Here is a 26676-nt window from a genome sequence, read left to right as displayed (position 1 = left end):
GCATTTAATCATATACTAGAACACCTGTTATCCTTGGAAAACTTTGTGTTTCGACGATCATCCATAAATGACGTCCCGCTAGGCGACTTGTATGATATGAAAATATATAAATAAAGTATTTGCAAACAGACTCTGCATGCAGACCACTTATAAGATTAGACAAATAAACTCAGTGAGAATGTAAGTGTCTTTATTACCAAGTATCGATAGAGTCATTATTATTGTGTATTTTTACACATGAAATTTTTAATTTTATATTTTTACTTCAGAATCAATTACGTCATTTTATTGTGTGTACTTTTCCGGGATAGTCGCGGTATAAGGTTTTAAATTTTGAGAAAATAAAGTATTATTCTAAACTTTCATAATTAAAGGGATGTTACTATAAATGAATATATAAATAAATTAAGTATCGTCTTTAAATAAATACGTGGAAATTTGTGGAAATAGAACATTATTCTCTACTTTTTACAGTTCTAAATTCAACGTTAGTACAATGTAGATTCATATTTTTCAGAGGCCTTTAAACTGAAATGTACTCTCTTCCAACTCCATAATGTAATTAAAAAAGCATTTATATATACAAATTAGAAAAAAACAACAACCTGAAAGCGTATTAAGTGGTCGTTGATATATAAGGAAGGTAAACGAATTAAATGTGAATGTATTATAACAATTTTGTATTTTATGATGAGAGGTTGCATGTGACGTCACGAATAAGTCCTCTGGTAAACAACCGCCATTTTAGGTCTACGCAAAAATCAAAATGGTGATCTGCAGTGTGATATGTTGTTGTACTCGAAATGGAAATTCGAAAGAATTTCTTTACGTCGACTGCAAAAATTATATTATACCAATCAGCAAGAGAGCGTAGACGCAATTAATTTTCTGCGATTATTTATCTAGTTGGTGTGATGTAAACGACTTTACCAGAATGCGAATTTATAATTTAGTTTCGTTTCAACACGATGTTTCAATCAGGTAAGGACAGAAAATCATAAACATCATTTTAATTATTAAATTAACATAGATCTAGCTAGAGCTAGATTCTAGATCTAACAAAACTTTAAATTATCTAGGCCTACTCTAGCCTTGAGGTATGGCCTATATTTTTAAAAATTAGTATTAGTTTCTACAAATTTAAATAAGTAAAGAAGAAAAAGTAGGCAAATATTTTTTTTTAAATTTGTATCTGATAGCCTACATAGTATAAAATTATTTATAAATATGCACTACTACTTGATTTAGTAATTAAGCTACTAATAGTGCCTTTATCATATTACATATTAGTAGTACTACTAGATCTAGTCAGACGATGTTACAAGTAAGCACATTATTGTAAAATCTAGTATGTTTTAGTTGTCATATTTCTACTATTTGGCTTAGCTTATTGTTAGGTAAATCCACTTTTCATGTCTAATCTTTATTTATTTGTTATTTCATTTCACCAAGTAGATTTGAAAACTTCCAACGATGAAAACAAGCATCAACTAGGCTCCCTCTCTTTTCCTTTGAAAATGATCATATTGCTTTGCGAAAAGTAATCAGTTGAAAGACACACAATTAAACGATTAAACGAATATCAAGTGCAGCTGTAATCAGGCAATCAACACTTCCCAATTGGATATGGGTGTAGGTAATACAAGCAAATATTCAATGCCGCTGTCTTCAGACCCTCAACACTTCCCAATTGGATATGGGTATAGGTAATACAAGCAAATATTCAATGCCGCTGTCATCAGGCCCTCAACACTTCCCAATTGGATATGGGTGTAGGTAATACAAGCAAATATTCAATGCCGCTGTCATCAGACCCTCAACACTTCCCAATTGGATATGGGTGTAGGTAATACAAGCAAGTATTCAATGCCGCTCTCATCAGACCCTCAACACTTCCCAATTGGATATGGGTGTAGGTAATACAAGCAAATATTCTATGCCGATGTCATCAGACCCTCAACACTTCCTAATTGGATATGGGTGTAGGTAATACAAGCAAGTATTCAATGCCGCTCTCATCAGACCCTCAACACTTCCTAATTGGATATGGGTGTAGGTAATACAAGCAAATATTCAATGCCGATGTCATCAGACCCTCAACACTTCCCAATTGCATATCAGATGTTAAAATGAAGAGGATGGCACACAAGCTGTCACTACCAGCAAATGTATATATAACATAAGCCGGTGGCTGGATTTTGTGATGATAATTGAGCAAAGGGAGGTAAAAGAACTAGATGTGAATGTACCATAACAATTTTGCATTTTCTGATGAGACGTTGCATACATACAAGTTATTAAGTAATGACAGGACTGTTTCTTTGCAGTTAAAAGTTATGTTTCTCTTAATTTTTAACACTAGATATCTGAGACTTTTCACAATAGATATTGCCTGTGTATATTGTAAGAGAGAGAAAAAAAGATCAGGATTTATTATGCGACTAGAGATTTTTGTTTTTTAACTGCTCTATTTAGAACTAAGTGTAAATAATGTAGAGTTGTTGTTTTTGTGTCAAATTTTACAAAAACTATATTGGCATCTTACAAAGACTACATTTAAGTGCTGTTTTTTTAACGGCCGCATTTGCTTTATAGCTTTTAACTTGTGATATGAATCCTATTATTTCTTTTTTTCTTACCGATATTTTGTAACCTGTCCTTAATCTAATCGATATTACCAACGTGATTGTAAGAATTTGATGAATAACGTTGCAAACTCTCAGCCCCCAAAAATGGACTCATTAATTTGTTTTATATTTTGCTGTTATTTTTTTATTAGTACTAATAATTGTACCGTCTTATGTAATAGAGTTCAACAAATAAGTGGGTCTGAGTAAACGATTCTACCGGAAATGTGATAATGTACTGATAACCCAATAAAAGAATAAGGTGTATATTTAATACAAATATTTATAAATAAATAAATATATATATATATATATATATATATATATATATATATATATATATATATATATATATATATATATATATATATATATATATATATATATATATATATATATATATATATATATATATATACAAAGCATGTCTTCGTGTCCTGTATGGAAATCCAACGCCGGAACGGATCGGATTCATCTTTCCTACATTGGTGCATTTTAACACTTGAAGTGTTTGCGCGCATCATCTCGCTAAATTCAGTGAAAATTTTGAAAAAATCAACTTTTAAATATTTGTATAGGCTATATTTGTATGGGCTATTTGTATAGGCTATATTTGTATAGGCTATCTGTATTGGTGACCTCACTTATATCATTATATTTTGCATTTTAAAGCGAGGTCATGAGCTATGCAACATAGTATCCATGACACTGCGTATGGAGAATTTTTATATTTGTGATTATAGGGATTCTCCTTATTAAACGAATATCCGGATAGTCTCCCCAACTTTGCTGTAAGGGAAAGTACAGGCAGCTGACTGTAGTATCAATTCAAGAGCATAATAGGATTTTACTTTTTAATTTAAAAGAAGAACGAAGCTGCATCGTTTACTACAGTGGTCTCCAAACTTTTCAGCCCGAGGGCCGCATTAACTATCAAATATCAGTTCGGGGGCCAGAGTTTCTTTAAGGCATCCATTCAGGGTCGTGGCGCCCCCCCCCCCCTCCCAACGAAATATAATTTATATAGAAATATATACACATTTCAAGTATCTCTAAGGAAGTCATTTTCTTGCAATTCAATGACCTCCAGCTGCAGTTCATCTTTGCAACTGGCCACTTTTGTTTCAAATGGGCTTTGAAACAGTCTCACTTCTTCTGCCTATGAATCCAAGTCAGAAAACAGCTACTGAAACTGCAGCTGGAGGTCTTTAATGATCTCGTATGTAAATGACGTGGGGAACTCAGTGGTTGTTTCAGCCGTAAAGACCTTGCACTGCTGAAAGTGTGTCAAGTTGTTAGCCTGTACTTGTTCCAAAAACATGACAAGTTTGTATCTAAAGGCCTTTATGTGGGTGTACAGATCAGAAACTAGATTTCACTCTCTTGCCGTTTTAGGTTCAGAAAATTTAAATGACTAGTTATGTCTGCAGCACAGAGATCAATTTCTATACCCACTCTTCATCAGACACAAATGGCTGTGACTTGCCTTTACTATCAGGAAGGCACCTATTTCTTTTCTTAAATACTCTGCTCAGATTTTTCTCGCAAAATTAGCAATCTTACTTATGTGAAATATGGTAAATCTTGCGTTTTTGTGTTTGTCTCTGAACTATCTATGTTTAAATATCCTCTCCGGTAACAGTGTCATACGTTATATGTAGGGAAGCCAGCTCTTGTGTTATGTTTAGGTCTTCATCCACACCTATAATGAACACACGAAGTTGAGAGGTGGAACAGCTGCCCAGCGAATCATCCATTGCAATTGAAAAATGGCTGAACTTACTTGAATTTTTCGCTATTAGAGTCACTATGTTTTCACCAATGTTTGCAACACAGCGAGTAATTGTATTTGCACCCAAAGCTACATTTTCAAATAGTTTTGAATTTTCTATGCAAAGCTCCTCAGCCACCTCCAACAAACATTTATTCAGTGAACAACAAGATCGTCGCGGGCCGGATAACATGACCTCGCGGGCCTCATCCGGCCCGCGGGCCGTAGTTTGGAGACCCCTGGTTTACTATAACTAATTATAAGTTTTAGGCCGTAATTAATACAGTAACTTAAGCTGCGTTAGTGTTACGATACGTTCATCATCATCACTCCTTTGTGGCCCCTGGGGAACAAAGGGCTGCAACCACACATCTCCAGCGGACTCGGTTTTGGGCTGCTCCTCTAATCTGTGCCCATGAGAGCCCAGCTGTCCTCGCCTCTTCCTCAACCGTTCTCCTCCGTTTTTTCCTTGGCCGGCCCACCCTCCTTTTCCCCTGGGGATTCCAGTCCAATGCATATTTTGCGTTGTTTTTTTTTCTTTTCTTCACGTGTGTCCGTTACGTTACGGGTGGATTATTTTATTGTTTTTGTACTTTCAGGGTAATTATTGTTTCAAATGGATATGATACTAAGATTTAATTTAGATTGGGTAAGTGTGATTAAATTTTGAAACCTTTACAAATTACTTCACTTTACGTGTTACTGAGCATTAAAATTACAAAAGAACTAATTTTAATTTGTGTTTACGTTTACGTTTTCACAACCAACTTTAAATTAACAATATATCATGCGAGGAAAGAAACGTATGTTTAATTGAAGTAATTTTTTTTTAAATAAATTATTTCATCAATCGAGTTTATTTAGATGTATTAAGCTAAACAGTTTTCATAATAGAATAATATACACAATGACAGAACAAGAAAAGTCCACCCTACCCCAACTCCACAACCACAAACATAAATATGTTATATATATATATATATATATATATATATATATATATATATATATATATATATATATATATATATATATATATATATATATATATATATATATATATATATATATACCAGAAAGATGCGCAACGGAAAAAAGTGCAAAAGAAAATTTGCGCACTCAGAAAATGCTTAAAGAGAAAAATGCGCAACCAGAAAAATGCGCAACCAGAAAATTGCATACACAGTAAAATGCGCAAATAGAAAAATGCTCACACAGAAAAATGACAAACAGATTTGTCATCAATTATGAGTGTGACAATGTGTGTATATATCTGTAAAACTGTGTGTGTGTGTATTTATGCTTGCATGTTTAGTAGGTCTATGTATGTGTATATGTGTGTATACTTAAGATAGACGTATATATTTTATTCTCATTTCTCTAAACTTTAATTTGTAAACCAGGGCTGCGTAAACACAGATGAAATGACCAAACTTGGTTTGCACGACTACGACTACACCCACACCTACACCGACGTCGACCGACCGACGAGCCGACCGACCGACCCTCCTACTCGCGTATCTGACTGTCTGTCTTTCCGTGCATCCAGCCGATCAAACACTATTTTCTATATAAGACTCAAAGAAAGTATCCATGAGTCAATGATAACTACCGCTCTCTTGGATATTTCTCTCGAGAAACTCAATAATAAGGCGTTATTAGTTATAAAGAAAGAGAGAGAGAGAGAGAGAGAGAGAGAGAGAGAGAGAGAGAGAGTTTATCAAAACGGAAATAAGTCAATTCGTTTAATTAATAAAGCATTAAACGTAATTATTTATTCTAAATTTCTCAGTGATTGATACAATTATTTAGGGTCATTAAACTATTTTTTAAAATATAGAACCTTAATCGTCGTTTATAATTTATTAATTAAAATAAGATATTTTTTAAATAATTAAAACATGCCTTTTTACTATATTATTTGAAAAAAAAACTAATGGATATAATAAATAATTTTAATTATTTCTTATTCTAAACCTATCGAATAAATATTTTATTTCTTTTTCGTATATACGAAGTATAGAGAAAGTATTGTAATCGTGCAAAAAAAATCGAGATTTTTATAAATCGACGTTTTAAACCTCACTGATACGGAAAAACATAATTTTGCAATCTTGTCCGTATGTCTGTGTGTCTTTGTGTGTGTGTGTGTGTCTGTGTGTCTGTGTGTGTAAACACGATAATTTAACTACCGTTACATCTAGGTTGATGAAATTTCATATATAAGTATTTTATCAAAATCGTAGATCCGTATCAACTTTTGAGCGATTTCCGATAAACGGAAGTGGTAATTTTTCTACTTAAAATTTTACAGAAGCCTATAACTCGAGTACTATTTCAGATTGATAAATGAAATTTCACATGTAAGTAAAAGATCTAATTTCCTATCTTCTGTCAAATTTTGAGTAATTTCCGTTGATCGGAAGTACTAATTTACGCTATTTCCGATTTCTCAAAAAACGTAAGTAAATATATAAAGTACTTATTAAATTGCGCACTATTATGCACATTTTCTTTTGGCGTTCGCTTGGTGCGGAATTCCTTTTTCTATGAGATTCTATTCTATTTTTAAAAGTTTAAGTAATTAAAAATCATGTCTATATTCCAAGTTATATAAGAATATTCGAGAAAGTTTAGGGGAGATCACTCCCGGTTTATTAATGCAAGGTAATCTTTTATAGAACCTACATAATTAACTTTTCTTCTAATAATAAAAAACTCTTAATAAAAACTATTAATCCTACAAATATTAGAGTAGTCTCTCTTGACATTTTCTATTCGAATGTATTTTGTGTTGATTTGTGTTGTGAAATACAGTTAACTTTTAAAATCAATTATATAAGAAAACAATCTATCTCTTTGTATGTTCATTTTTAAAAAATACTATTACAATACTTAGAACACGTGTTTCTGGTTAAATAGCAATTATTAAATTATTTATCATCCTAATTCTTTGGCTATCGAGTTTCATAGGTTTTTATAAATTTAAGATTATGAACACATTGGCTTGACGAAAATGATTATATACACTTAAATACATAATAAAATGTACTTTTATTAATAAATCTACACTATTATATGCACGCACACAAAAAAGAATATTTTAGCGGCAACGTCAAAAAAAGGAAACCCCTTTATACTGAATAGTTCTACCTAACAACAAAAATGTAAAAATACATAGTCCTAGAGCACACTAGCACATACATATATAAATACGAACATATGTGTGTAAGTAGGATGTGAGGTAGGCAGACAGGCGGGGTGGAAGGAAAGCAGTTAGGCAGGAATAACGGCAGGTAGGAAAGTTGGTAGGCAGGCAGCAGCGAAGGCAGGTCAGTAGATAGGTAGGTAGGTAGGCAGGGAGATATGTATGTATGTATGTAGGGGGGCCTAGGTAGGAAGGCGCCTCACTCGGTATAGTGAGCGATTATAGTAGCTTATCGAATTCATAGCGTTTCACAATTATTAAAACGAACGAAGGTACCATAGTTCTCACGGGAGCTAAATCGAACCCTGACGGAGCGTCACCAAATCGATTTTTTTTTCGCAGAAACCATCATAGGGGTATTAGCAATGGCTTCTCGAATTTGAATGACAAACGAATGAAATGTTAGGTAATGCTTAAACAAACTAACCCACATATTCGTTTTTGGGGCGTGGGTTTGTCCACACTGCCGCCAAGACGCACTAAGGCGTACTATATGAAAGCCTTGAGTGCGTGTTAATCAACCTCTGTAATAGTGAGCTAGAACACAAATCGGCTTAGTCAAGCAAGTCACCAATGGTCTAACCCTATTGACCAACACCCGCGGTGAACAAACTATCTGTGGACAACCCATGGCTGTGGTCAAAAAACTTGTGGGCTTATCACATTTGGTAAAAAGCAACTACAATTGAAAAATCATAGGAATTTATGATTCTATTTATTTTAGAAAATAATGCCGCATTTGTTATTAAATAACAAATATACAGACTTTTTTCCGTTGCGAACATTTTTATGCGCTTTTTTATGTTGCGCTTTTTTCCTGGGAACCAAATAATCATATATTATAGTATAGTATTATAGGTTACTGTCTAAGACTGTTGGTTTACCTGGGCGCAGAAAAGAAAAAAAAATGTTTTTGTTGTATGTATTGCGTTGTACCGTTTTTTTAAAATACCTAAGCGATTTTTTAATCATATCATTTAATAATTCTTGATATTTTTTTAATCATTAGATTTACAATCAACCTAAAGAATTGGAATCAACATGCAAATCATTCAAATTGTGAACATGGAATCGTCGCTTTTCATATGAGTGTTAGGTTTTGGTATTGGGATAAGCATGTAGTCTTTGATTCTAAGCCCTTGGGTGATTCGTGGAAAATCAATCGCAAACTCGGACGTTTTCCATTTGCAAAGCATGTTCAATTTAAGTTACAAATCACAATACGCAGAAATAGATATGAGGTAATTATATATATATATATATATATATATATATATATATATATATATATATATATATATATATATATATACTAGCTGCATACCCGTGCTCCGCCACGGTGAATCATTTTTAAATGTACCAACTTGATAACAGAACAAAACTAAACACAAACGCTTATACCCGTGCTTCGCCAAGGTGTGGATGTGGATATGACCTCAGAGTTTACCGCACTGCGGTCACCGCATTGGGGCGAATATTCCTTCAGCGGATGTCGGTAGCACTTTGCTGCGAATATGGGGTCGTGCGCGGATGGGTACCCGCGTTCGGACGAATATTCGTAGCACTTTGGTGTGAACATGGATATTCACGAAAATTAAAATGCCGTTTAAAAAATTGAGAGCCAAAACAAGCTTTTATGTACTAATGCCCTAAAAAGTAGAAAATAAATTATACACTACTATTTAAATTACTATAAAGAAAAGCGTGGGTCTCTTCTCAAACATTAGTAAAGGTTTCCAATAGGTACTAAAGAAGAGAAGAGACCCATGCTTTTCTTTATAGTAATTTAAATAGTAGTGTATAATTTATTTTCTACTTTTTAGTGCATTAGTACATAAAAGATTGTTATTAAAACGTTTTTTATGATTTTTTAAATACTTTTTTTAACAAGTATTTTTGGTTTAATTATATTGTTCTCATCGACAGCTTAACTCTAGTTTTTACCTTTAGCTAGATAAATTCATTGTATTCTTGAATTTGAAGATTTCGCAACAGTATGTTATTGAAAATTGTCTCTAATTATGGAAGCTAATGGATATTTTTAAAAAAGTTATATTTTCAGACCAGGGCTTGAGATTTCGCTAAAAACAAGATTTTTAATAATAAATGCAGGCTCCTTACAAATGTGTTTATATATATATATATATATATATATATATATATATATATATATATATATATATATATATATATATATATATATATACAGAGAGAGAGAGAGAGAGAGATATGTGTGTGTACGTATATGTATATATACATATATGTTTAAGATTGTGATTGTGTGTGTGAAAAAGAGAGGTTGTAATTTTTTTTCTTTCTTTCCAAGCTTCTCTTTGGCGATGGCAGTGTTCACAACTGGAATCTCGCAAATGAAAACGTAGATATGTTGTGCATTAACGGTGATCTGACAGTCCACAACATTCTGACAACATAAAAATCACTGTATTAACTTCAAGCACAGCGCAGGAGAGAGCCGCCTTTTAAAGAAATTTAAACATGAAATCCTGACACGTTTTTTAAACGCTTCAGAGTGTTAAATAAATCAATACTAGCATATAGTATAGAGACACTATGTAATGTCAATTTTTAAAATATTTTAAAATGCAATTGTTTTTAAAAAGCAATCACCAGTTCCTAATAATCTTTCAACCAAACGTTTCTTTTGTTTTAAGCATTGACTGTGGAACATCGGATTAGAAATCATATCACCGTGCAAAAGAAGTAAATGTACACACTAATATTTATTTATTTATAAATTTATTTATTTATAAATTATATATTTATTTTATTTATTGATCTATTTTTTTTTAATTTATTTGTTCATTTTTAATTCACACACACACACACATATATATATATATATATATATATATATATATATATATATATATATATATATATATATATATATATATATATATATATATATATGTATATATATATAGGGCCTATATATATATATATATATATATAGGCCTATATTTATTTATTTATTTATTTATATATATATATATATAAAGATATATATATTTATTAAAGCCCGGGACGCAAAACAGCACCCTCTCTGGGCGCCAGAGGACGCCCAGATTTGATTCACTTAAAGACTATAGTAACCTTTCTTATCCAATTGTTTCTTTGGTTGTAAAACTTTACGCTGCTAAATGTACTGTTAAAAAAGTCTGCTTAAAAAAAGGTACGCACTATGATGACGTAAAAAAGACAACGTTCATCATGGTTGGTGCGACCGACAAAAAAGTGCGTAAAACAGAACAGACAAAAAATAATGCGCAAAACAAAAGACACAAATAATAACCTGCGGGGATTCTTGTTTCCGAATAAAAATGTCTTTTTTTTACGTCACCGGACTCTTTGGTTAAGAAATAATGATTAAACAGTACGTTCAGTGTATAAAATAAATAAAAGGCAGTATTTAAAATACCTACCACGTGCACTTAATCAATCCGTGCTAATTATGTAAGTCTTTTTTCCAACACCAAAACAAAATAATAAAAAGTATTTTTTCCCCTGATGTAATGTTTTTTTTATAAAGGGAAGTAATTGTGTTTTTTTTCCGAATTCATCAAGGGACTAATGAGTGCTAAAAGATTAAATGTAAATAATTTTGTGAAAGGTGATTTTTTTAAATTTTGTTTGATGGACATACCGACAATCTAATATATAAAGTTCAATTCTGCATGTTTGTTTGTAAAATGTGTGTTTGTAAAATGTTTGTCGTGGATAATTCGATGGATATAAGTGTTAGATTGTTATAGTGCCAATGGTCTAAATTTATGAGTTAAAAAATTACTATTGAAAGTCTTTTAAAACAATTTTCGTTTTATATACTTAGAATAATAATTTTCAATTATGAACATTACATAAAAATTTTAGAAAGTGTATCAACGTTTATAAAATTTCTAAAATTGTGTCAGAAATGTATGTGCATTTTGTCCTTTAGTTCTCATAACGTCCCTTGATTTGAAAAAAACACTGTTACTTCCCTTTAAAACCCCCATTGAAAATGGGAAAGAAAGAATTTACTTTTTATTACTTTGTTTTGGTGTTAGGAAAAAAAATAATTACATAATTAGCGTGGATTGATTAAGTGCAATGTCGTTGGTATTTTTAATACTGCCTTTTATTTACTCTATACACTGAACATACTGTTTACTAATTTTTTTATAATCAATATCATTTGATAAGCCAGGTCCTACAAATCCTATATGTTTATTTTTTTCCATTTACGGATAAGCTTGGAGTATTATATTTTTGTTCACTAAATTGAAACAGGCGCGTCCGCCGGCGCCCCTGCACGGTTCGATTTGGCGCCCTGGGCTATCATGTGAGCGCTATGCTGCATAATTTTGTTTTAAACAGTGCGATAGACTATGAATAAGAAAGGTTATTATAGTATTTAAGTGAATCAAATCCGGGCGTCCTCCGGCACCCCGACAGGGTGCTATTTGGCAACCCCTTCTCGTGTACGCTTTGGTACCTACGTTCGCGTAAGTGAGTTCAAAAGACTATGAATAAGTTGGGTACTATAGTCGTTTAATAAGTTGAATCAGGCGATTACGCCGCACGTCGTCATGGTGCGATTTGGCGCCACGGGCTAGACTGTGGACACTTTGAGTTTATCTTTGCGTTTGTGTTTTTTAGTGTTTGAGTTTGGGTTTGCGTTTGTGGTTGTGTTTGGATTTGGATTTGGGTTTGGGTTTGTTTTAGTTTGCTTTTTTTCTTTGCGTTTGTGTTTTCGTTTGCTTTTTTGTTCTTTGCGTTTGTGTTTTCTTTGTGTTTGTGTTTTCGTTTGTGTTTGTATTTGTGTTTGTGTTATGTTTGCGTTGTTTTTTTTTTGTGTGTTTTAGTTTTGTTTGGTTGTGGTTGGGTTTGTGTTTGCGTTTGGATTTGTTTTTATTTGCTTTTTTGTTTGCGTTAGTGTTTGTGTTTTCTTTGTGTTTGTGGTTGGGTTTGTTTTTGCGTTTGTTTGTTTGTGTTTTCGTTTGTGTTTGTTTTGTGTAAGTGTTATGTTTGCGGGTTTTTTTTGTGTTTTGATTGGTTGTGGTTAGGGTGAGCAATGCCGGATAAATGCTGATTACTAAACACACAAGTTATGGTCCTTTACAGATACGTTTTTCAGAGATGCCAGTGCATGGCCTGGCCGGGACGGCTAATTATTACTATAAGTTTAAATAAACCGGGAGTGATCTCCCCAAAACTTTCTCGAATATTCTTATATAAAATAACAGGGGATGGGAACTCGGGCTATAAACATGATTTTTAATCCATTTTAAATACTTAAAGTTTTAAAAATAGAATAAAATCTCGTAGACAAAAGAATTGCACACCAAGTGAACGCCAAATAAAAAAAGTGCATAATAGTGCGCAATATTATTAGTACTTTAAAAATTTACATTAGTTTTTTGAGAAATCGGAAATAGCCTAAATTAGTACTTCCGATCAACGGAAATTACTCAAATTTGACAGAAGGTAGAGAATTATGTTTGTGGTTGGGTTTGTTTTTGCGTTTGTTTGTTTGTGTTTTCGTTTGTGTTTGTTTTGTGTAAGTGTTATGTTTGCGGTTTTTTTTGTGTTTTGATTGGTTGTGGTTAGGGTGAGCAATGCCGGATAAATGCTGATTACTAAACACACAAGTTATGGTCCTTTACAGATACGTTTTTCAGAGATGCCAGTGCATGGCCTGGCCGGGACGGCTAATTATTACTATAAGTTTAAATAAACCGGGAGTGATCTCCCCAAAACTTTCTCGAATATTCTTATATAAAATAACAGGGGATGGGAACTCGGGCTATAAACATGATTTTTAATCCATTTTAAATACTTAAAGTTTTAAAAATAGAATAAAATCTCGTAGACAAAAGAATTGCACACCAAGTGAACGCCAAATAAAAAAAGTGCATAATAGTGCGCAATATTATTAGTACTTTAAAAATTTACATTAGTTTTTTGAGAAATCGGAAATAGCGTAAATTAGTACTTCCGATCAACGGAAATTACTCAAATTTGACAGAAGGTAGAGAATTAGATCTTTTACGTACATGTGAAATTTCTTTTATCTATCTGAAATAGTACTCAAGTTATAGGCTTTTAAAAATTCAAAGTAGAAAAAGTACCACTTCCGGTTATCGGAAATCGCTCAAAAGCTGATACGGATCTACGATTTTGATAAAATACTTATATATGAAATTTCATCAACCTAGCTGTAACGGTACTCAAGTTATCGTGTTTACACACACACAGACACACAGACAGACAGACACACAGACATACGGACAAGATTGCAAAATTATGTTTTTCCGTATCAGTGAGATGTAAAACGTCGAGATTTGTAAAAATCTCGATTTTTTTTTTTTGCACGATTACAAGACGTTCTCTATACTTCGTATATACGAGAAAGTAAAAATGAAAATTGTTTTACAACCACCACAACACCCTGACTCTACTATGAATCCACATTGAAAATAAAAGTGTTAGATAAATTACTTTTTTATAACTAGTAACTATTTGTTTGAATATTTCTAGCTTTCATAAAACCGGAAGTCTTTTTGCAATTATTTCACACATGTTGTAAGATATTTAATTTTGGTTGAAAAATGTGCTTTCTGGCAACAGCCATATGGAAATAGCTTTCCAAACCTATTGACAGTAGACACTACAGCTAACAAAAAAGTGTATGACCGTTGGAACATTAATCTTATTTGAAAACATATACAGGAGAGTAAAACTAGTTAAAGGCAAGTGGGAAGTTTGCAAAAAGCCTTATAATCGCAAACACTTTACCCGATCCCAAAGGAAACTGTTGCATAAAAAATTGGTACTTGACTTACAGAAACAATACAAATAAACAGCCGTATATTTTATGAGCTTATGAGGTAAAAGCGCTGAGACACGTCATATCATTATCAGGCAATGTTTACTTTGGTTACTGGATAAAAACAGATGAGAAATTTCAAGCGCGTGAAGATCTAAAACATTTACTGAAATAAAAACAAGGCCGATTTAATGTTTCAGTTTGTCGCTTTCCTTCATTTAAATCAAATTACACATTGATTTTAGACTTTTTAACGTATATTAAAAATATTTTAAAATACATATTAAAATGTGTTTCTTTAAAAATATTCTTATAATAAAAGGTTAATGCTTTTACTTTGTCTAATGACCTTACAATGTTTACAACCTTTACGTTAGCTCACTGTCTCTGTCGTCAGTCTGTCTAGATCGAAACGCCCGAGGTAAAATTAGGGCACTTTTAACTGACAGATACGGTTCTAAGTTGGTATGTGGATCAAGACATGAAGACAATACAATCTGAAATTAAAAATGGCTTAGTTGGATGTCTAATTCGTTTTTCGTAATTAATTAAAATTTTGACCACACTAGTAGGCAGTCTTATGTGTGTGCGCGCGTGTGTGTGTGTGTGTGTGTGTGTGTGTGTGTGTGTGTGTAAACACGATAACTTGAGTACCGTTACAGCTAGGTTGATGAAATTTCATATATAAGTACGAGCTGACCCGCTGCGAATCATATGCCGCTATTTAGTTGTTTTTTTTCTACTTTTCAGTAATTTATAATTTGTGAATTCGACAGTAGCAATGCTGCCATTGAAAATATTTGCTTAAAATCACTAACCCCCCCCCCCCCCCCCGAGGCGTAGCGACCCTTCCCGGCGCCCGGGGCGAACTTTTAGTTTGGCGCCCCCCCTAATATATATATATATATATATATATATATATATATATATATATATATATATATATATATATATATATATATATATATATATATATATATATATATATATATATATATATATATATATATATATGTGTGTGTGTGTGTGTGTGTGTGTGTGTGTGTATGTGTGTGTGTATGTGTGTGTGTGTACGACAGTCCGAAAAAAAAGAATAATTACGCTGTATGTTTGTCGTTCCCTAAAACTTCACTCGACGCCGAAAAAAATTCCCCTTAAGATGCATTATCCTTTAAAAAATGATGATTAGTAATGTCAAAAAAAATAAAAATTGTAGCAGGTGCTAATTCGTTTAGGACAGTCTTTTTATGTTTTATCATTGGAACAGTCTCTGTTATGATATAGTACATAGTTGGATTATAAATTTGTTAGATTAAGGTTATACAATTGACATTCAATAGCAAATTATTGTTCACATTGGAAAACGATATGGGTATTTCGTTGACTGTTTGATTATATAATGAAACAAGCTAGAGGAAACAAACTGGAATCCAACGGACACAACAGCTCGAAGTCTTGTATTTATCAGATGTGCGCTGCCTTCTCGCACACAGTAAACAACAAATTCAGAACAAATTGTACTGGTTGAAGAAGCTGTAATAGCCGGTTTAATGATAATAGCTGACGTTCTTATTAGAATCAGCAGCGATAAAATACGTATTAACATTCGATGTGGAATTCAAATGCATTGTCAAAAAAATTCAACAGTAAGTGTTAATACAATTGATTTCTTTTCTGTATTAAAAGAGTTATCTAGTCACCGATCCAGTACAAATCCTGCGCTTTTTGTTGCTGAAAAAGCGCCCCCCCCCCCACCCCACACACACCATCTTGGACAAAAATGGTAGAGCGGATTTTAAACGTCACTAACTCTTTTTTTATGTTACACAATCGTAAAATACGCTTTAGTACAATGGGTTTCTTTTCTGAGTGATATCGGTTATTTATTCCTTAATCCGGTGTGATATTTTTCCGATTTTAGTCTTCGAAAAAGCCCCCCCCCCCAATCTAGGAAAGCTGGAAAGCGGTTTTTCCGGTCACTGTTTCTTAAGGATACACCTTTTATAGTTACACAATCAAGGTAGAAAAACAGTTAAATCAGTATGCAAAGGCTCTCAGTCGTTAAATTTCTTTACTTAGACTGTTTATAATTCAAAACTGCAGCTTAAAATGAGGTTTTAAAATTATTTTCTACCCCTTTTGGCGCCCCCCTAGGGTCGGCGCCCGGGGCGGCCGCCCTCCCCTAGCTACGCCTCTGCCCCCCCCCCACGTGAAAGCAGCCTCCTCTTAGTTACCTCCTCTAAGTTTAAAATCGTTTCAAACTAAATTATCTGCCCCTGATTGTAAAATGTAAACAGAGTGAACACCGCTCACCAGATCATGTGGGGGTGGGGTGGGGGTGGTAGTGATAGTGATAGAGAGGAAGAGAGGGGACTGCAAAGGCGCGCTTGCAGCTTGTTTTCTAACTGATCCCAGAAGAGAATTATATATATAGATTATATCAAATTGTAGATCCGTATCAGGTTTTTAGCAATTTGGAGTGGAATTTTTTTTTCTACTTTCAATTTTTCAAAAGCCTATAACTTAATTACCCTTTCAGACAGATAATAATACTGTCAAATTTTGAGTAATTTTCGTTGACCAGAAGTAGTAATTTACGCTATTTCCTATTTCTCAAAAAATGAATGCGAATTTATAAAGTAGGCTACTAAAAATATTTCGCACTATTATACACATTTTGCTTGGCTTTCGCAATTCTATTTTCTACGAGATTTTATTCTATTTTAAAAAGTTTAAGTAATTAAAAAATCATTTCTATATCCCGAGTTGCCATCACCCGTAGTGTTATATAATATGAATGTTCGAGAAAGTTTAGAGGAGATCACTTTCGATTTATTAGTCATGCAACTCTGTTGTAAATTTTTAAAATTTAAAGTAATGATAAAAAAAGTTTTAATAACAATCTTTTATGTAGTAGTCCACTAAAAAGTAGAGATAAAATCATACACTACTATTTACATAACTATCAAGAAAAACGTGGGTCACTTTAGTATCTATTGGATACCTTTACTAATATTTAGGAAGAGATACACGCTTTTCTTTAATGATTTTTTTAGTTTACTTATTTTGTCCCACCAAGAACAAATTACGAGGCAAAATATTGTTTGATTTTGGAGTTTTCTCTCCTAGATGGATTGTTGACCAAGCCGACGCCTATGTTCAAGAAAATCTGGCAGTGACTCACAATTCATGTATATATATATATATATATATATATATATATATATATATATATATATATATATATATATATATATATATATATATATATAATATGAATTGTGAATGTATATAAAACAATCTTTCAAGATTTCTCGGAAAAAAATACATAGCACACTACGAAATAGATTCCAATTATGTTTTTAGAACATCTATCCTAAAGCAAACAGACTAGGATATCTCTAAAATATTATTCATTCGAGAAATACATGCCATTGGAATCGTCTGCATGGATGTTTTTATATAAAACGTGACTAGGCAGTAAATGAAACAAAACCGTCAGAATATTTTTCAATTAACGGTTGTTATTACCTGGCATTAATTGCTTTGGAGAAGGGACTAAGTATTCTTAAAAGGGAAATTGCATTTGGTACTTAGCCTACGTGTTTGTTGCTGAGCCAAAGACCCGGAAAGTCCTCCCCCCCTCCCCCAAAATTGTAATTGGTCAGACGAGTGTGAAACATATTCAGAACAACAACAAAATATTCAATAGTCAATATTCTGTATGTTTAATCACAAAAATATATCATTGTAATGGATACATTTATTCAATTTTAATTGTAACGTTGAGACAAGGCGAGTTTGATGTTAGGCTTCAGTTTTCGGGTTTGTGTATCACTATTGGTGGTTACAGCAACAAGAATTTAAAAATTGTACACGTGAGGCTAACTGTATGTATATGATTGTATCGGTTTATCTTCTGTGTAAAAAAAAACCTACATTATAAAAAGAAACGATAGGCAACATCTTCTTCTTTGTGCTTTTCTATTGCTTAATTAACGAAAATAGTTTCGTTTTATTTTAAAATGCAATGTGTTAAGTAAATTATTTTTTTCACATTGCGTTTCTTTAGGTAAAAATAAAATAAAAATAAGAATACATTGATTACATTGATATAAACAAATTGTAACTGTGTCATAATAAAACATTTTGAAAGGTGTTTTCTAAATGTAATTTATTTGCTAGATAAATATTTTACTACACATACATTGTATAAATTCTGTTAAACAACAAATATAATTAAAAAGATCCTTAACACTTTTCCTAACTAAATCGGTCTAATCTTTATCTCTACGTAGTAATTTGTTGTTGTGAACCAGGTCAGTCCCTTGCCGTACTCATTGTTTCCCCAATGTCCGTTCAGATTTGTGTGTTGATATCCGCTGTACCACCAGTCGCCGTGGAAGACCTCCGCGCAGTTTTTTGGTATGGGTGTCGCTCCCTCTGTCGAACGTGCTAAATTTCTGGTTCTTATGTGCGCTTATCAGAGAATCCCCGGCGTTACCTGAGTAACCGCTGACCTTTAGCCTATAGCCTTCCAATTCTCCGTACACGTTCGTTTAAGTGAGTGCAAAAGACTATGTATAAGTTGCGGTACTATAGTCCATTACTTAGCTGAGACAGGCGTTTCCACCTGCGTCCCAGAATGATGCGATTTGGAGTCCAGGGCTAGACTGTGAAAGCTTTGCTTTTATGTTTGCGTTTGTTTTCTTTGTGTTTGGGTTGGGTATGCGTTTGTGGTTGAGATTGTGTTTGCGTTTGGATTTGGTTTGTTTTCGTTTGCTTTTTTGTTTGCGTTTGCGTTTTTTTTTTGTGTTTTCTTTGTGTTTATGTTTATATTTGTTGTTGGGTTTGTGTTTGCGTTTGTATTTGTTATTGTGTTTGCGTTTGCGTTTGTGTTATGTTTACTTTTTTATGTTTTGGTTTTGGCTGGTTGTGGTTAGGGTGGGCAATACCGGGTATATGCTGATTACTAAACATACATGTCATGATTCTTTACAGATAGGTTTTTCAAAGAGGCCATGGCATGGCCTGGCCGGGACGGCATATTTACTACTAAAACTCAAGTTTGTTTACAAGTTTAAATTTTTTTTTTGTCTGTTTAGTTACATGAGAGAATCTGCACTATGTGTAGAGCTGTGAAATACGTATTTAGGTGGAGAATAATATAATTTTTAACCAAACTGTTAATCACAAATTAATTTAAAGACGTTTATTAATTTATTGATAAAGTCATTGGTAGATATATCACTTTAATTACAAAAGTTCAGAACAATGATTTTACTTATAGTGTCGTCACATAATTTTTTACAAGAGTAAAGGCGGCCTCCGTCGAAGATTTTTGTTGCCCATTCAAACGTTTAACGCATTATAAAGCTAATATTTTATGTCGGCTATAACTTTAACGATACGTCCGTTTGCTATTTTTATTAGGTTCCAATACTATTATCAATTTTCAACAGCTCCTCTAATTTGACTATACAATAAATTTCTCTAGATAAACATATCAGCTGTCGGAGTAATGGAAAGTCATTCCCAGATCTAAAATCTAGATTAAGGTCATACCAAAATTAATTAGTTTAAAATAAAAACAATAACACACGATAAATCATTGAGTTTCTTTATTAAAGTATTTTAGTCCTTAACTATTTCATATAAATCTTTGCGTTTTAGCTTCACGGATTATATAATTTGAGAATACAGGGGATTTATCATTAGATTTATCTATCTACGTACTAGATCTAGATCTAGAACTACGGAAAGACTAGACTTAAGCCAAACTAGTCGTAGAATCCAGATCTAGAAAATTCTATCTTGATCTAGAATCAATGACAATAAAGGGTTTCTATACTAAACTATTTCAGACCTTCATCATTTAATCTAAATATTTCTTTGTTAGCTATGGGATTGGCTAATTTGGGACAAAATTTAATTTGAAATATTACTAGGGCCTATTTGCGTAAATCAAGTTTCTTACGCAGTTGCTAACCCTAACCCGGTGCGGCACTTAATGGTGTCACCCCCTCCCCCCCAGAGGTATAGCGACTTTTCCCGGGGACAAAATTTCAATTTTCGATTTGCCCCCCCCCCCCTCAAACTTTCGATTTGCACCCCCCCCCCCCCCTCGAACTTTCGATTTGCACACCCCCCCCCCCCACTTAAATCTCTATATATTTTTACTATTTTTTTGCCTTGGTGTCACCCCCCTAAATGGTGTCACCCGGTGCGGTCCGCACCCCCCCCCCCCCCCTCGCTACGCCTCTGTTCCAACATCTGTGCTTGTTTGTTTTGCATGGTGACATATACATTGTGAATCGCGTGATTTAAATACGCGCTTACGAAACCTATCAAAGTGTTGACCTTTTACAAATTTTAAAACACTGCTAAGAGGTTGATGTGATCTGGGATTTCGGTGTCAGGAATAATTGTGAACAACATCTGCAGATGGCGCTACGTGCGTTATTGTCTTCAAGTTCATGATACTCATAGGTGAGGGGAGCCATTTTGAATCCTCCACAGCCAGTGTGTGCATTAAGAAGTATACAGTAAAAATCATCATTGGAACCTGAGAAAAGATAATTTATTAGGTAAGTGAACTTGTTTCATTAATCTAAAGAAAAACTAGGCCGGTTTTGCTGAATATCAGAATGAATAATATTTAACGCTAAGCAGACCCCATTATTTGTAAGCTTGTTCGAATAGGTTTAGTACTTTAAAATATGTTAAGATGGGGATCGGCCTTAGTGTCTAGTCAATTGCGATTTCGGTATGTTGTAGGCCTACTGCTAGATTAAGTTCGGCGTGTTAGTGTTCGATTATTGAACAGTTTAATTTTTTGTGTTAGAAACAAATTCTTAAAAGCTGGATTATAATGTGTCTGGAGAATTAAAAAATAATTAGACTAGTGTATGCACAACTTAAATTTTGGGTTAGCATTTAGATACTGATTAGGTATCAGTTGGTTTCAATGGGTGCTAGAATTTAAAACGTTTCTAAATTTGGTTTTAAAGCTTAGGCATGATTGGCCCTGAGGTTGCGAAAAAAAACTATTATCGCATTATTAATTATTTTAGTTGATTGCTCAAATAACCTTAATATTTCATATCACTTCAATGACGAAAAAATTAGCAGCGTCGTGTAGGCCTATGGCTGGTAATGTAGGATAAAAACTATATACTGTTCCTATTTAAACACTTATTAAAACACTGGAAATTATTTGTTTATTTTATATAAAATATTTTAAAATAGGACCAGTGCACCATGATTAAGCTGGTACTGACGTTTGTTTCTCTTCTGGCGAGTTTCTTGTCGGTGCATGGCGGAGACTCTCTACAAATGACGAACCTGGACAACGGCACTTTTCAACATCAAACCAAACGAAGCTCATCGCAGGTCATTACTTTAATGTGCATATACAGATTTCTTTAATCATCTTACATGTTTTTATTACGCTTTTTTTGTACATTGTGGTTTATACCGAAGATGAAGTTTTCACATGTTTGAATAAGAACAGGCATATAGAGATCAGAATTAGTACTAGCCGCCTTTTCAGTATGTAAGGACGGTGGGTTCTGAATTCGAGACTTTTAGGTTAGCTGTCATGCTTTCTAAAATCCACCCACTCCGCCCCTTATCAACCTCTAATATGCGGATTAATGCGTGGTGAAGAGAGACATCCCACCCACTCCGGGGGAAGAAATCTGAATAAATTTTAAGCGTATTTAGGTGATTGTTTTCTATAATTACCACCAATAATTCCTTATGAACAAATTAACCCATCATGTTTAAATTTAAGTATTTGGTTATAATAAAAATATATCTTTAAAACACAATTTTTCAAAATTATTTTTTAATCCAATCCCAATTATTTGTACTGCAATGTAAAGGCATGTAACGCGGTCAGCCCCCGGCGAAGTTTTACACAAGATGCAGTTACAGTTATAGCATACAAATATTTATAGTTATAATAAAAATAAACCGGGAGTTATCTCCCCTAAACTTTCTCAAATATTCTTATATAACACTACGTAGGATGGAAACTCGGGATATAGACAATATTTTTAATCCACTTTTAATTACTTAAACTTTTTAATATAATCTCGTAGAAAAAAGAATTGCACATCAAGTGAACGCTAACCAAATTTGCATAATAGTGAGGGCTATTATTAGTACTTTACAAATTCACATGTGTTTATTGAGAAATCGGAAATAGCGTAAATTACTACTTTCGTTCAACGGAAATTACTCAAAATTTGTAGAAAGCAGATACATATATTTATGACTTATGTGTGAAATCTCATTTATCTATCTGAAAAAGTACTCAAGTTATAGGCTTTTGAAAAATTGAAAGTAGAAAAAGTTCCATTTCCGGTTATCGGAAATCGCTCAAAAGTTGATACGGATCTACGATTTTGATATAATACTTATATGTGATATTTCATCAACCTAGCTAAAACGGTACTCCAGTTATCGTGTTTACAGACACACATACATACATACGTACACACACACAGACATACGGACAAGATTGCAAAAATATGTTTTTCCGACTCAGGTAGGTGTAAAACTTCGAGATTTTAAAAAATCTCGATTTTTTTTTATTTATTTTTTTGCACTATTTCAATACTTTCTCTATACTTTGTATATACGAGAAAGTAAAAATAGTAAACTTAATATATGTTCACGAAAAATCACTCATATTTCCCAACTCAGCGGTTCAAGTGGTTAATTAAAGAGTAAAACTTACATTTAGAAATGTCACCAGTATATTGATCAACACAACTGCATACATGTTTGTTTGTAACAAAGCAAAATACTCAGCATTCATAGCAAATATATTAGCTTTTTCCATACAATTCCATCGACAGAGTCAGAGAAGTTCAGTTACACTTTTTCAATATTTGTATAACTAATAAATGTCCACAGTATCAATTGCCTTACACTGATCAAATTAGACATCCAATATTTGATTGTAAAGAAATTCACATCGAAGGAACTATTAGTTCAACGGACAGCAGGTTATAACGGCTATTTTTAAAAAAAGAATGTACATATTAATTAGCAAAAATAAAATTTAAATTCTAAATGATTTTGTCATGCTAGTTTACTAAACTTTTTACATTAATTACCTTAAGTCATAAGCTAATAATTACTCGGTATCTAGAAATACAATTGAACGTAGTCTTTTCAAATTTGTATGATCATCTTAATTGCCTAACTGTCTAAAAATTATTAATTAATCCCTACCTAGATTGATTATTGAACTGTGTGATGCACAATCGTGTCTCTTGGACTACGAATTTCAAGCCAATATTCGATTGAAAACCAAAACACTGACCATGAGTTATAAGAGAGATTTACAATATGGACCGACAACAGTTAGAGAGGGAATACCATTAAAAACTGAAGGACCAATGCAAATACAAATAGTAATATGCCCTCAAGAATTCAAGGTGATGTCAAAGAGTGCACTTTGTGATTTGGATTTACACACATAATTTCAATTAGAGTTTTTTAGAAGCATACAATTAAGATTGAACTATATAATTGATATTTTTATTAATTTATATTTTAATAGTTCTATCTCAACAACACATTGTATACATTTACAACTGTGGTTAGATTTACAAAAGTAAACTATTTGAGGATTCGTGGGACGTCTCATATTAATTGGATCTTGTATTCAGTAAGAGATGAACTTAGTTAATTTAAGTAATCAAACATAATAACAATAAACATTAATATATGAAGTTAAAAATATTGTTCAATCGTACACATACATACATACATACATACATACATACATACATACATACATACATACATACATACATACATACATACATACATACATACATACATACATACATACATACATACATACATACATACATACATACATACGTACGTACGTACGTACGTACGTACGTACGTACGTACGTACGTACGTACGTACGTACATACATACATACATACATACATACATACATACATACATACATACATACATACATACATACATACATACATACATACATACATACATACATACATACATACATACATACATACATACATACATACATACATACATACATACATACATACATACATACATACATACATACATACATACATACATACATACATACATACATACATACATACATACATACATACATACATACATACATACATACATACATACATACATACATACATACATACATACATACATACATACATACATACATACATACATACATACATACATACATACATACATACATACATACATACATACATACATACATACATACATACATACATACATACATACATACATACATACATACATACATACATACATACATACATACATACATACATACATACATACATACATACATACATACATACATACATACATACATACATACATACATACATACATACATACATACATACATACATACATACATACATACATACATACATACATACATACATACATACATACATACATACATACATACATACATACATACATACATACATACATACATACATACATACATACATACATACATACATACATACATACATACATACATACATACATACATACATACATACATACATACATACATACATACATACATACATACATACATACATACATACATACATACATACATACATACATACATACATACATACATACATACATACATACATACATACATACATACATACATACATACATACATACATACATACATACATACATACATACATACATACATACATACATACATACATATTGTCACAGACTGTATTATTATGTATCTTTATTATATTGTGTTTTGCATGAATGAAGAGTACCTGGCTAGCGGAAGGACTGTCTGAGCGATCGTCATGTGTTTTTCCGTGTTTTGGGTGAGATCGCTCATTGACGTAAGGGGAGAGAAAGTGGTAAAAAAAAGGGAGAGAAAAAGGTGAACGGGTGTTGTGTGCTAGGACTTGGGACTGGAACGATGGCAGTGAATGTAAGATGTCTCCATGACTTGGAGTCGTGATTATTATTTGTACCTATATCAGTTGATCTTCAAATATGGATGTACCACGGATTTATCTGTACATAGTGTAAATAAAGTTGTCATTTCAAGTTGCCACTGTTGCTCGTGTTCCTGTATGAAACCCACAACAACAAAGAATACATGTTGTTACATATGGTGTCAGAAGTGGGATCAACACCTGTTGCTATGGTGTCAGAAGTGGAGGCAATAAAGTGATGTTGCTACATTGTATTACTGTTACTTATGATGTCACAAGTGGTTGAAGAATTGGTGCTACATATGTCAGAAATGGAGATATTACAGTCTGTGGTCTTCCACTGTTTACCAAGTACGTCAAGTTCTTGAAAGTCATCTATCTACACTCAAGTCAGAAGGGTTGCTGTAGTCAAGTCAGACGTTTTGTTCAAGTCAAGTCATCAACGTGATAATTTTTATCACCTTATTTCGATATTGTCTCACCAATGTCGAGTAAATATCGTCTGTGTGTTTTTTCTGTTTGGATTTAGCCGATCAAGTCTTAGTGTTTCTTTTCTACTGTTTGGATTTAGCTGTTCAAGTTTTTTCTATATGGATTAGCTGTTCAAGTTCTTCTACTGTGGATGAGCAGATCTAGTTTATTAATTGTAAACTGTTCCTAAAGATGTCTTATCTAAAACTGGACACATTTCTACTCTGTAACAGGCTACTAGAACTATTTTGAATTTTTTCAACTTTTTGGAATCAACAAAGTGAACTAATTTTGGACGTATATATGTACTATGAACTTTTCTTGGATTACCAGATGTCTGTAATCAACTAAAACAAGCGAGAAACCAAGAAAGGGTATTGTAAATTAATTAACATTTATCTATTGTCAACTAATGAATTTATATTTTATGTCATAGAAAATATATCAAAATGTTATGTTTTGAAGAATATCTAGCACTAGCGAGGGCGCAAGGCATTAAGAAGATGAAGAAGCAGATAGCCTGGGCAAACACTCGATTTGACAGAGACATAGAAAAAGCATTAGAAGCATGGGACGAAGAAAATGAACAACCCAGACTAGCTCATGGAAAAGTAATAAGAGAGTTAGATGGTGAGACAGAAATAGTGCGTAATAAATCAAGAGGTATTACAGAAATGCAAGAAGAAGAAAAAATGTCAGATGGAGATAAAGTAGA

At 32.8% G+C, this 26676-nt stretch overlaps 3 protein-coding genes across 3 annotated transcripts in view; all 3 read left to right on the top strand.

The window, feature by feature from the left end:
- The window catches only part of LOC131948556 (uncharacterized), a 35617-nt gene extending 25176 nt beyond the window's left edge, over window positions 1-10441 (top strand). The window contains exons 8-9 of the mRNA XM_059310145.1: window positions 8616-8847; window positions 9933-10441. Of these exons, the coding sequence (XP_059166128.1) occupies window positions 8616-8847; window positions 9933-10040 (340 nt within the window). The 3' untranslated portion in view covers window positions 10041-10441. The remainder of the gene's footprint in view (window positions 1-8615; window positions 8848-9932) is intronic.
- The window catches only part of LOC131948554 (32 kDa beta-galactoside-binding lectin-like), a 71836-nt gene that overhangs the window by 8489 nt on the left and 36671 nt on the right, over window positions 1-26676 (top strand). The window lies entirely within an intron of this gene.
- LOC131948555 (uncharacterized) lies at window positions 20918-24141 on the top strand. Its single transcript, XM_059310144.1, has 5 exons — window positions 20918-21022; window positions 21684-21827; window positions 23361-23452; window positions 23686-23887; window positions 24013-24141. Exons 2-5 carry the CDS (start codon window positions 21696-21698, stop codon window positions 24139-24141), a joined length of 555 nt encoding a protein of 184 aa, XP_059166127.1. The 5' UTR covers window positions 20918-21022; window positions 21684-21695.

Source organism: Physella acuta, unplaced genomic scaffold (assembly GCF_028476545.2).
Source record: "Physella acuta isolate Inbredline_101_S28 unplaced genomic scaffold, ASM2847654v3 ptg000648l, whole genome shotgun sequence".
NCBI lineage: Eukaryota > Metazoa > Mollusca > Gastropoda > Physidae > Physella > Physella acuta.
Note: the sequence above shows the minus strand (reverse complement) of the source record. Positions and strands in the feature narration are given on the sequence as shown.

What these genes read in the sequence shown, in the direction of transcription:
- LOC131948555 (XM_059310144.1), top strand. Translation starts at nt 21,696, where the DNA reads ATGATTAAGCTGGTACTGACGTTTGTTTCTCTTCTGGCGAGTTTCTTG. An exon ending in CCAAACGAAGCTCATCGCAG is followed by an intron (nt 21,828 to 23,360) that starts GTCATTACTTTA and finishes AAATGTCCACAG; the next exon opens with TATCAATTGCCTTACACTGA. An exon ending in ATTAGTTCAACGGACAGCAG is followed by an intron (nt 23,453 to 23,685) that starts GTTATAACGGCT and finishes ATCCCTACCTAG; the next exon opens with ATTGATTATTGAACTGTGTG.